Consider the following 12,702-nt stretch of genomic DNA (forward strand, 5'->3'; position numbering starts at 1 on the left):
GCTCTTCAGTCATTTGGTCGTCCCTCACTAACCCCCCTGCCGGCCTGGTCATAGGCAGCCATCAATAGGATTATTACTTTTAATAGGTTTTTACTGATTTTAGAGAGAGGGGAAGGGAGAAGGATAGAGGGATAGAAACACCAATGGGAGAGAAACATTGATCAGCTGCCTCCTGCATGCCCCCTAATGGAGATCCAACCTACAACCGAGGCCTGTGCCCTGACCAGGAATCAAACTGGTGACCTCTTGGTTCATGGGTCAGTGCTCAACCACCGAGTCACCCCAGCTAGGCAAAAACCAATTTTATTACATCTGCAAGAGTTAGTTTCTACAGCACCTCATCAGCAGTATAACGAACTGACGTCCTGACCCAGGACCCGCTCTGTGCACTCTCAAGGACTCGGAGTCGGGTGATGAAAACAGAAAGAGAGGCGGGTAAATCTAGGCTGAGAGGAGGAAAGCTCCAGTGGGGACAGGATTCTCATGGTCCGTTTTGTCCTGGGAGTTGTTCGCTGACCCATCTTGCTCTAACTGATGACACTGCTTCCTTGTGACATGGCACTTCACAGTGTGCCCGGAGCGGCTGGCTCCCGGGGCGCAGGCAGAAACCAGCACTGTGTGTACATGGCTTGTCATTGCTGTCAACATAGGACGCTCAGCCCTGTGGGGAATGTTTACGAGTTGATTTAGACCAAACTGACCACAGTGCTGGGAGGCAGGAGCTCAGATGCCCTGAGAAGGACAGTGGGCAGCTTTTCATACTTCTGGAGTGAAGGAAGGGAGGTAAGGAAGATGACCTAGAGGTGGAGAAACCAAGCGGGGCAGTTGAGGTTCTGTGCTCTGCTCTCTGAGGGTGCCGCCAGGGGGTCTGAAAAAGGCATTTCAAAGGTCTTCTTCACCTGGAGGCACAGAACCAACGGCATCTCATATCTTTTCCTCTGAGTCGTGACCCATTGAGATGAAAATAATTATTTTGCAAGCCCTGGGATAAACGCAGGGGTGACACCCTGACTCCTTTTTTCGGCCCAAGCTCTCTGCCTCCCTCAGTCTGTTAGTTGGCAGTGGCATAACCGTGGGCAGCCCACAGTCGTCGGCAGCACAGTGTATTTCCCGAAGCCTCTTCAGCATTGTTGTCCAGCAATCAGCACGGCATTGCCAACAGATCCCCGTGGGGCCAGCACCTGTGGGCCGCTGCCTTCAGCCCACCTTTCTGCCCCTCAGACCTCTGTCCCTGCCTCCCTCCTGCAGAGCAGAGTGCTGGCCCGGCTGGGGCTGGGGCTGGACGGCAGACGCTCCTGCTCCTGCGCTCTGTTCCCTAGTGGAGAAATGCCCGAGGGGGGTGGCTGTGCTGTCCACTGGCCGAAGGGTCCTTGGTGCATTGGTAGCCGCCAACAACATGGTGGTGTGTGCTGTCGCTCCTACATTAGCAATGCCAGCTGTGATCCCTTCCTCAAGGAAGTGTCTCCGCTGGAGAGGGAACTAGTTTTGCCTTGTGGTCACCCTGGTATAAAGACCCTGTTCCTCATCCAGCTTTCACCTGCAAGGGTAGCACCAGTGCCCGTTCCCAACCACCCACCGTTCTGTACTTGCCAGGCGGTGCCCTGTAGCTGTCCTTCCTCCCCCGTGCACTAACGGCTATTTATTTGTACCCACGTGGGCTTGTGCATTTCTGTCCTATTCAGTGGACTCTAATCCCTGTGCTCGTTATTTATTTCGATGATTAAATTGTTAGCCAGTGGGAGCCCTTTCTAACGGGCAGCTGTTTCCGTTAGATGCGTCCCCTGCTTCCTCTGAGCACTTTCCTCCTTTCTGGCTGCGCATCTTATACTTTCCAGTGGGCCTGAAGGCACATGTTTTCAATGAGCACACCAAAACAGTGCTCTCCAAAACACAGCCTGCTCTGTACACCACTGGATTGTTTGTGCTGTTTGGGTCTTGTGCTTATGTGTTGGGAGAGGAGACCTCGTGACAGACCCTGGGTGGCTTGCTCTCTGTGATGTGGGGAGACTGTGAATAGGTATATAGATTTCCTTGTAGATAATTTGAACTAAACTAAAGGTTAAGTACTAAAGCAGCTGTTCGGGTTTTTTTTTTTAATCCTCACCTGAGAAGTTTTTCATTGATTTTTTTTTTTTTTTAAGAGAAAGTGGAAGGGAGGGAGGGGGGAAGAGGGAAAGAGGGAAAGAGGGAAAGAGAAAGAGAAAGAGAAAGAGAAAGAGAAGGAGAAAGAGAAAGAGAAAGAGAGAAACATCCATGTAAAAGAGACACATCGATTGGTTGTTTCCTGTTCACACTCCAAATGAGGTCAGGGTTTGAATTGGCAATCCACATACGTGCCCTTTACCAGAAATAGAACCTTCGACCCTTCAGTCCAAGGGTTGATGCTCTAACCACTGACCAACACCGGCCAAGGCTTAAACAGCTGTTCTTTGAGCACTGATTGTGTATCTGTAACTTTTTTAAAAAAGATATATTTTTATTGATGTCAGAGAGGAAGGGAGAGGGGAGATAGAAACATCAATGATGAAAGAGAATCATTGATCAGCTGCCTCCTGCACATTTCCCACCGGGGATCGAGCCTGCAACCCGGGCATGGTACCCAATTGGATCATAGGTCAACCCTCAACCACTGAGCAATACTAGCTGGGCTATAGCTATAATTTTAATTCCTACAAAGACCCTTATTAAACAAGGAAACTGAGGCTCAGGTGACTATACTGGCCAGAGAGTCACACAGCTAGTGAATGGTTGAGCCAGAGTTTCAGTTCACCGTGGTCTGACTTGGAAGTTCATTTTTTCTGATATACTTTGTCATGATGTAATACATTTCCTTACCCCAAATTATAGAATTTGTACTCGTAACAATGAGTAACAAAAATCTTACCTGAAGTCTTTCACCTACTGCGTAGTTTTGTGTCTGTATGGAAGTCAAGTCTGAAAACCGAGCGTGTGGTTCACCGCAGTGTGCTGTCCCGGGAGGTCTGCGTGTCTTCGTTAGAGTGACGTGGCTGTCCTGATGTTCTAACCACCGAGGATGCCCTAACCTTTTATTTTCTTCCTATAGGAATTTGCTTACTAGAAAACAAAATGCAAGACTTGACAAACAAAATGACTTGGGATGGAAGTTATTTGGAAAAATACCACTCCGAGAGAATGCTCAGAAAGAGTCAAAGAAAGTACAAAAGGTATACAAGATACACACAGACGTGTGCTGCGCAGCATATGCTTCTGAACCTTGCATAAGTGACTGTTCTGGAGGTTTTGAAACGGGGAAACTGTACTAATTTGCATGCCAAGTTCCTAACACTCAAGCCTGTCTTCAGCATGTCAGTGACTTTAACCTTTGTCATTTCTGACAGTAACGGGCACAGCAGAGTGTTCAGTTGAGAGAGCTGGGTTTTAGATATCCATAACTTGATTTAATGTATCACTCTTTCCTAGTAAGAATTGCAATGTGTCTGTGGCTGATTTGTATGGACTATGTTTGATAGTAAAGCACGCCCCCTCTCTGATCCCCTGGGTTTCCTGGGACTGGATCCTTCCGGTGCTGCTTTGGCCAGGAAGGCCGGGCCGTTTTTCACCAGCTGTACTGACCCTCCCTTTGCTGGCCCTGGAGCTGCCCACCTGTCTGCCAGGGTGGACATAGGCTTCGGGTCAGGCCTGTGGTGTCTCATCACTACCAGGCTCCCCGTGGGGGCAGGTGCCAGCAGCTGGAGGCACGTGCTCATCTTTTCACGGAGGGGCTCGGGCAGGGACACAGCAGACGGGGGCTGACTTTTACCACCAACACCTTCTAGGATGTGTGCCCAGGCATCCACGCAGTCCTGGTTGCCCAGAGCTGCGACCCTGCCCCAGCAGCCGCACCCTCCCACCTGCTTTGTGTTCATTGGTAGGGTCTGTGGATGCAGGCCCTCGCTCCGCACCGGGGTCGGGGGTGGCACAGCCCCTGTGCTCAGGAGAGGCCTCTGGGAGGAGAGCGTCCCACCCAGGGGTTGGAAAAGCAGCACAGGTGCCTGGGGAAGGCGGCAGGGAGTGGGCAAGGCCATCCAGGAGCTGAGTGTAAAGGTGTGATGGAGAAGTCATAACGATGGGGATGGCTCATCTATTGAGTGGTTACTTCTGCTAACTTTACGTGAGTCAGCACTTAGGTTTCTAGTTCATTTAAAGCTCGCAACATCCTTATGAAGAAGACACTATTGTCCCCATTGTACCAGAGAAGCGTGTAGACACAGGCAGAGGAGCAGCGGGCTGACTGTCGGGAAGGGGCAGCGGAGCAGGAGGTGGGGCGCTGTCCAGGCCTCTGTGACGTGACATGACGTGATGGTGATGTAACGTGGCGTGATGACCCTGGTCCCGGGCTCTGGCCTGCAGGCTCAGAGTGATGTGGTCACCCTGGGGAGAGTGTGGCTCTTGGGCTAGTCCAGGGGAGAGAAAGGGGTGTCTGGCTCCAAGCTGTGGCAGTAGCGGTGGCCGGGGCTGGCTCCGCTGACCGTGAAGCATGGTGGATACGGCGTGCGGTGTGTGAGGGAGGCAGCATGCACACGTTTGGTCTAGCCTGGGCAACACGGTGGATTTGCACCTGTTTTGCGCCTTATCAAAATTTAGTGTGTTCTGATTGTGGCCTAACGTTCCTCAGAGCTGGTGTCTGGAGCCAAAATAAATCAGTGTTGGAGTTTGTATCTTAAATTTGGATCGCCTCTTGTGTAAACTTGTTAAAATACATAAAATGAAAATATAATGAGTTTGTTTGTAAAACTCAGCAAAATACTTCTTAGGAAACTAAGTAGCCACACAGTTAAAATATTTTAAAAGGAATCTACACTTTCAAAAAAGTAGCTATCGTACTAAGCAGATTTATTCTTTTTTTTTTTATATATATATATTTTATTGATTTTTGTACAGAGTGGAAGGGAGAGAGATAGAGAGTTCGAAACATCAATGAGAGAGAGTCATCGATCAGCTGCCTCTTGCACACCCCCTACTGGGGATATGCCCGCAACCAAGGTACATGCCCTTGACCAGAATCGAACCTGGGGCCCTTCAGTCCCCAAGCCGACACTCTATCCATTGAGCCAAACCAGTCCCGGCTAAGCAGATTTATTCTTGATATCACTTGCGTCATGCTTAAATTTCTCTGCCATCGTTGTCATACATTTTCCGAAGATAAGCGTGGATATGTGCTTTGACTTCAAGGGTTTTTGTGAACTGGAATGAACAGGCCAGCTAATTGTGTGGTAACACAACACTGCAGAGAGGAGCACCGTCTGGCTGCAGCCATCAATAATAAAGGAGGTAATTGTACCTGCGTGAGTCATGCGATCCTGCCGTGTTGTTTGCTTGTGCTTTGTGTCTCTAGCCCTCTCATCTCTCCTCCCTCGTGCCCCCGCCCCCAAGCTGCAAGGCCTGAGAGGGATCCAGAGCCAGGGACCTGCCCCGTGGAGAGGCGCCTGGGCACCCGCTCTAGCTGGCTGCTGTCACAGAGGGCAGCTCGCATGCCACACAGAGCCCATGCCAGGCCCGAGTGCTAGACCGCGGTCTCAGGGGGCGATGGCAGCTCCGGCAGAGCGAAAGCACCGTCAGGCGCCGGGCAGACAGCTCCTTTCCTTCCCTCGCAGTGCTGTTACGCAGAGCGTCACGTGGTGACAACGCGGTGGTGGAGCCAGCCTGGCCGCCAGGCTCTGGACACGCTACTTCCCCTCATTGAACCCCATTTTCCTCCTCTCTGGAGTTTGGAGAACAGGAGTCCCTGCCTCTGAGGTGCGGGTTAAGAGAGTGAATATTCACCATGTGCTCCGAGCAGCGCTGAATGTCTCCGGTGCTGGGGGTGTTTGCTGTTCTGGGTTCTGTCCAATGAAAGTCTGCCGTGGACAACAGGAAGTGAACCTGCATGCGAGAATGAACCTGGCCTGCTTTTCCCTTCATTTTCTGGTTCAACACACACTGCTGTGTTGGGCCGGTCATGCCTGCTCGGAGTGCTTCTCTGTCTGTGGTCACCCCCTGGGAGATCTCAGCTGGACTCGAGGCTTCGTATGTCCCGCCTCTGCTGATAGCTCCCACAAATGTTTCCAGCCGGGACTGCGTCTTTGCTCCAGATGTGGGCTGCAGCTGCCCGCTGGACAGCTGCATGTGGATGTCTATAGGCATTTCCTGCTTAACAGGCCTACCCTTTATTTACTTACTTCCCACCCTCTGGAACCTGTTCCCTTGCATCTTCCTCATTTGGTAAATGACAGACTTGACCCTTTCTTTCAGGTCTAAAAATTATTTTTTTAATGTATTGAAATATTTTTATTGTTTTTTTTTGTTTAGTTCAGTATGCATCATTTTATTTTATCTTTAAAATCTTTATTGTTGATAGTATTACATATGTCCTCTCTTTTCCACCTTAGGCTCTCCCCACCCACTGCCTGTGGCCATGGGTCAAGCATGTATGCATACAAGGTCTTCGGTTGATTACCTCCCACCCACCCACCCTCCCCCGCCTTCCTTCCGAGATTCCGCGCTCTGTGCCACGCTTTCCGGTCTAACACTTTAGAACTGTTCCGTTTCTCCTCTCACATGCCCGCCAGCGCACAGTGGCCGTTCATGCTCACGCTCTGCAGGGGGCCCGATGCGCAGCCTTGCTGGAGAAGCAGTGGCTGGGAGGGGGCTTTCCAGGGGAGTTGTGAGGTGAAGCCGTTATCAGTCCTGCCGCTGTGGCCTGGCATGGGATGGAACGGCTCAACAGCCCCCCGTTGCTTGGGTTTTGGGATATGGGGAATGGACTTCTTAAAGATAAGTTAGCAACACATACTTCCTCATTATATTAACTTGTAGAAGATGTAGAAGATGCTAGCAAATTAAGAAATTTGGAGTCTTGCCCCAAATAACTACTGTTTGCATTTTGGTACCTTTCCTTTATGTAGTTTTTCCACTCATGTTCTTTTAATTTTTTAAAAGAAGAGACCACTAAGAGGTAAAAGTGGGTCTTTGTAATTTGAGTGGGTGTCAGAAGGGCGCATGGCTGCAAACATTTAGGACAGAGGTTTTTTTGTTGGTGTTGGTTTATGTTGTTTTTTTGTTAATCCTAACCCGAGGATATTTTTTCCATTGATTTTTAGAGAGAGTGGAAGGGAGGGAGAGAAGGAGGGAGAGACAGAGGCAGGCAGGCAGATAGACATTGATTGGTTGCCTCCAGCCTGTGCCCCAACCAGGGCTGGGGATCGAACTTGTGCCCTTGTCTGGGAACCTAACCCTTGACCCTTCAGTGCTTGGGCCAATGTTCTAACCACCTTGCTACAGTAGCCGGGGCAAGGACAGAGTTTGTGAGTCTTTTAAACATAGCACTGTGTACACAGGCTTTAGAAATTGGCACTATTGTCAGGAAATGAGGTTGAGCAGAAAGTTTGGGTCCTGGTTGGGCTCTGAGGCAGCAGCTGAGGGTGGCCAGCAGAGCTGAGGGTGACCAGCAGACTGAGGGAAGGACAGGCTTGTGGAGGGCAGTGGCCTAGAAAAAGCGCTGCTGGTGAGCAAAGAAGAGCGTGGGCATTTGGGTGTTTATCACCTGGAATGTCGTGGATGGCCTTCTGGAATCTCAGGTCAACGGTTAGATGTTAAAGGGAGAATTCCGGAGAGGGCACACCTAGGACCTCTCAAAGTAACAGTCACTCTTCTCACCTCTGGGTTCTGAGAAGTCTGGGTGCTTAGAAAATCATAAATCATCACAAACTGCAGGAGGGATAAGCTTGATGGTCAGTGCAGGTAACGGGGTGGGCCTGCAGGTAGATTCTAAAATAGAAAACGTCCTCATTGCCATCCTCCCATGTATCCTCGGAAAACGGGGTGTGACCCTGTTCACAAGAGGAGCAGCCCCGTTCTGGGGAAGGAGCAGCAGTGCACTCAGCTCCATCTCTCCCAGAGGCTCCATCTCTCCCAGTGGCTGCAGCTGGACAACTCGCATATCACGCATGGAATAGCTGTTGGGGGTCCAGAAAAGGGACAGTTGGGGAGAAAAACCAGAATTTGAAGTACCATGAATTGACTGAGTTTACCATTTCCCCCCTCTGGTATTTCACAGCCTGAATTCAAGGTATCCCCAACCCATAAGGGGTGTTAACATGGACAGAGAGTGCTCGGAGACACTCTGGTTCTGGGTGAGAAAGGGTCTCCTAGCACTTGAGAGAATGCAGAGGCCCTGCACTTGATTGTTGCCTTTTTCCTCTTTTCACTCTCCCAGTACCCAAGCAGTCTCCTGGCAGCGGGGCAAGGGCTGGCAGGAGCCTAAAACTCTCAGGAAGGAAACTGATTACAGGAGCTTCGTCCCCAAGGTGGGACAAACCCCTGATGCTGTATTCTCTCTTCCCACCATTTGGCCCCAAGACAGACATAGTTGGGGAAGAGGGGCTAGAGAACCAGAAAAAGGGAGCCCGAGGGAACCCAGTTCTGGGGGCAGTGTGGGGAGGAAGAGCTCAGGAAAGTGACTGCTTAGTTATGAACTTCAGGGCTTACTTCCAAGTTGTGGATAGATGGATACCACCCAAATATTGATAGCTTACATAGACTTTGAGATAGACCATCACACAAATCCCAAACTGGCTACTGGATGGGGTGCACGTGGGATAGATTCACCAAGTACTGCAAAGGTTTTGAAATCTCAACTGATTTTGGAACCACAACTCACAGAAGGCTGATTAGAACTTGGGTCTGGGATCCAGCCAGGTCAACTGCCTGCTGAAACAAAAGTGTCAACATTCTCCAGGGCGGTTTGATAAGACCCAGAGTCTCATCACAATATTTAAAATATCTATAATGCAATTAAAAATTACTTGGCATATGAAAAACTAGGAAAATCTCAACTCACAAGGGAAAGACAAACAACAGACACCAGTGCCAAGATAATACAGGTGTCAGCATTAACCAGCAGCCATTACAAAAATGATCCAACAAGTAAGGGCAAACACTCTTGAAACAGAAGATAGAATGTGTCAGTACAGATACAGAAAATACAAGAAGAACTACATAGTAATTTTATTCTGAGAAATACAGTAACTGAAATAAAAACTAACTGGACAGGCTCAGTTCAGAACGCAGATGACAGAGGAAAGAGTGAGTGAACTTTTAGATCAATAGGAACTATCCAATCTGAATAATACAGAGAAAAAGGGATTGGGGGAAATGAGCAGAGCCTTGGGGACATGTGGGACAGCATTAAAAAGTCTTAACACTTTTGTTACTGGAGTTTCAGAAGGGGAGGATAAATTGTGACGCAGAAAACCATGGTGGAATAAATGAATATGTTTTAAGTCTGGCAAAAGGCATAAACCTACAGACTTGGGAGGGGCCTCCATGAACTCTGCGTAGGTTAAAGACCAAGAAGCCCACGCCCAGTTATATCATAACCAAACTGCTGAAAATAAAAGCAAACATTTTACAAGCAGCCGGAGAACACGCATTACTTATTGGGGAACAACAATTTGAATGACTGATTTTTGTCATCAGAAACCATGGAGGCCAGAAGGAAGTGAAACGTGGTTTGAAAGTGCTGAAAGAAAGGAGCTACCAACCCAAAATTCTGTATCTAGCAAAAATGCCTAGAAATGAAGGTATTCTCAGATAAAGGAAAATGAAGATATTTGTGGCCAGCGGTTCTAAAAAAATTGCCAAAGGAAGCTGTTCAGACAGTAGGGACACTGTGTCAGAAGGAAATCTGCAACTTGGGCAGGAAGAGGAAGAGAAATGATACAAGCCAGATAAATACAGTGGACCCTTGTTCTCTTGATGAGTTCTTTACAATGTATTTGGTTGGAAGGAAAAAGGCATGCCTGGGTTTTCAGTGTGCGTACCGTAGATGTAATAGGTAAGACAAAGAAAATGTAAAGGGGGCGTGCTCCCCTGGCAGGGGCGGCCATACTCACGAAGGCGGTTGTCCCCGGTGAGGCTTACTAGGCGCTCTGGATGTGCTGGCCCTGCCATTTCCCCAGCTATGGGAGACTCGTCAGCATCATTTGTGCTGGTGGCGGAAATTAGAAAGTTAAAGTTTAAAAAAAAAATACAGGGGGAGGTGATATGGTGATAAAGTTTGAACATTCCACCTGAAGTGGTAAAATATTGATTCTAAATAGATTGTGAAACATGAAATATATTTTAATCCCTAGATCACTGACTCAAGAGAGCCAAAAGCCCAATAAATTAAAATGGAATTCTAAGATAAGTTAAAAAAAACCGAAACTAAGGCAGGAAAGAAGAAGTAGAGGGAGGAAAAACAGAAAACAAATACGATGGTACGTCTAAATGGAAACATATCAGCAATTACAATAACGCAGATGGTTTGGACACACCAACAGTGTGTCTGGATAAACCAGAAGAATGGGTTAAGAAAACGACCCAGTTCTGTGCTTTCTAAAAGAAACTTCCTCTAAATATAAAACGTGTGGGTTAAAATGAGAGAAGGGGTAAGATTTAGCGGATATAGTCACGTACAAAAGGACTTCAGAGCAGTGGAGACTGCCAGAAGGCGGGACACTGGCTAACAGAGACAGCCTGGTTCTCAGTGTGTGTGCACCTGGCACCAGCTGCGGAGCACACGGGCACACTGACAGGTGTGAGACAAGCGGGCAAGGCCAGGTCAGCCGGAGGGCCAGCTCTCCTCTCTGGAGAGCAGCTGGCAGCACTGTGGACAGAATCAGGCAGGACAGGCTGACTGTCAGCCCACGGGACGGGCTGCCGCCTAGAGAGCACGCCACTCTCCAGCAGGCGCACAGCCCATTCTGTCCAAGCACGCCCCCCTCAGCAGCCTGCATTGCAGCAAAACTAGGAATCTGAAAGGTTCTTACACAAACCTGGTTCTCTAACCGCAGGAGAGGACAAGAGCAACACCCCAAACGTGGGCATTAAATAAATAACCCCCAGCTGACTAAGGAAAGCTAGAAAATGTTTGTATAAGGAAGCTCAGGAAAGCTAGAAAATGTTTGGACTGGAATAAAAGTACAAGCTATCAACATTTGTGGGATGCGGTGCTGAGAGAGACATTTATAGTAAAAAAAGTTCTCATATCAATCGCGTTTTCTAGCTTAAGAAACTGTGAGGGCCCTCGCTGGTTTGGCTCAGTGGCTAGGGTGTCGGCCTACAGACCACAGGGTCCCAGGTTCGATTCTGGTCAAGGGCACATGGCTGGGTTGCTGGCTCGGTCCAATGTGCAAAAGGCAACCAATTGATTCTCTCTCATCATTGATGTTTCTATCTCTCTCTTCCTCTCCCTTCCTCTCTGGAAAAAAAAAAAAAAAAAAAAAAAAAAAAATATATATATATATATATATATATATATATATATATATATATATATATATATATATTAAAAAAAAAAGAGCCGAAACAGGTTTGGCTCGGTAGATAGAGCATCAGCTTGCGGACTCAAGGGCCCCAAGTTCGATTCCAGTCAAGGGCATGTACCTTGGTTGCGTGCACATCCCTGATGGGGTGGGTACAAGAGGCAGCTGATTGATGATTCTCTCTCATTGATGTTTCTAACTATCCCTCTCTCTTCCTCTCTGTAAAAAATCAATAAAATATATTTAAAAAAATAGAAATTGTATAAGGAACAAACAAAGTAACAAACCCCTATCATTAAATAAATATAATATTGGATTAGCCAGTTGGCACCTTCATTCCTGCCGTGGTGACTGGGCTGTGACCCGGCCCCGCTGTTCTCACCGCAGGCGTCTTAGATGCATGTTCTGGAAGGACTCGGACTTCGGGACCCGAGGCCCTGAGTCTGTGTCAGGTTCTGTCACTCGCAGGCGGTTGTGCGGCCTGAGGCCATGACTGTGCTGCTCTGCACGTCGGCGGTCTCCCGCAGAGGTAATGCCCATCTCGCCCTGCATGTGAGCTCTGAGTAAGAAGCGTGTGGGGGCAGCGGTGGTGTCAGGTGTGCGCCCATGAGGGTCAGTGGTTTCTCTCTTTCTCTGCCCCCTTCGTGGCTTCACCTTCCCCCTCAGGGGCGGATATTTAAAAAACAAGAAACTGCTGCCAGCATGGTCAGAGTGGTTTGGAAATGGCAGTTGGTAAAATCAGTTTTGGATTCCATCTGAAATGGCTTAAAAATTGTGTGTTTTTTTTGTGTGTTTTTTTTTTTCAAATTATAAAAGTAGTACATGAACAAATACCTGTAAAATACCCAAATGATAGAGGTAAGCAGGGTCACAGGAAAGCCCTCGTCACCTGGAGACCGCACAGCCCTTCCTGGCTGGAGTCTCCCAGTTCCATGCCAGCCTCCCAGGCCTTTCTCATGCACACACATTCCCCCCATTTCCCATCCCCCCCACCCTCCCCCGTGAATGCACCTCTGGGGCGGGTCCCAGGCCTTTCTCATGCACACACATTCCCTCCCCCATGAATACACTTCTGCGACGGGTCCCAGGCTGTGGGAGCTGTTGCGGACACACGAAGCACTCAGGAAGCTTGTGGACACAACTCCAAGACTGGATGCCCTGTGCTTATTCAGAGGACTGTGTTCTGACCCCGTTTCTTTTTTTTTTTTTTCTTTAAAAAAAAATATTTTATTGATTTTGTACAGAGAGGAAGGGAGAGAGATAAAGAGTTAGAAACATCAATGAGAGAGAGTCATCGATCAGCTGCCTCTTGCACACCCCCTACTGGGGATGTGCCCGCAACCAAGGTACATGCCCTTGACCAGAATCGAATCCGGGATCCTTCAGTCCCCAAGCC

The 12,702-nt window shown here is 48.6% G+C and overlaps 1 protein-coding gene across 2 annotated transcripts in view; it reads left to right on the forward strand.

Annotated features, from left to right (window-relative positions):
• The window catches only part of TBC1D14 (TBC1 domain family member 14), a 68,521-nt gene that overhangs the window by 29,585 nt on the left and 26,234 nt on the right, over nucleotides 1-12,702 (forward strand). For both annotated transcript variants that reach the window (XM_084906144.1, XM_084906145.1), the window contains exon 3: nucleotides 3,065-3,185. In XM_084906144.1, the coding sequence (XP_084762270.1) occupies nucleotides 3,065-3,185 (121 nt within the window). The remainder of the gene's footprint in view (nucleotides 1-3,064; nucleotides 3,186-12,702) is intronic.

The sequence above is a fragment of the Pipistrellus hanaki genome, assembly GCF_964339955.1.
Source record: "Pipistrellus hanaki genome assembly, chromosome: 1".
In the NCBI taxonomy this organism is placed as follows: Eukaryota; Metazoa; Chordata; class Mammalia; order Chiroptera; family Vespertilionidae; genus Pipistrellus; species Pipistrellus hanaki.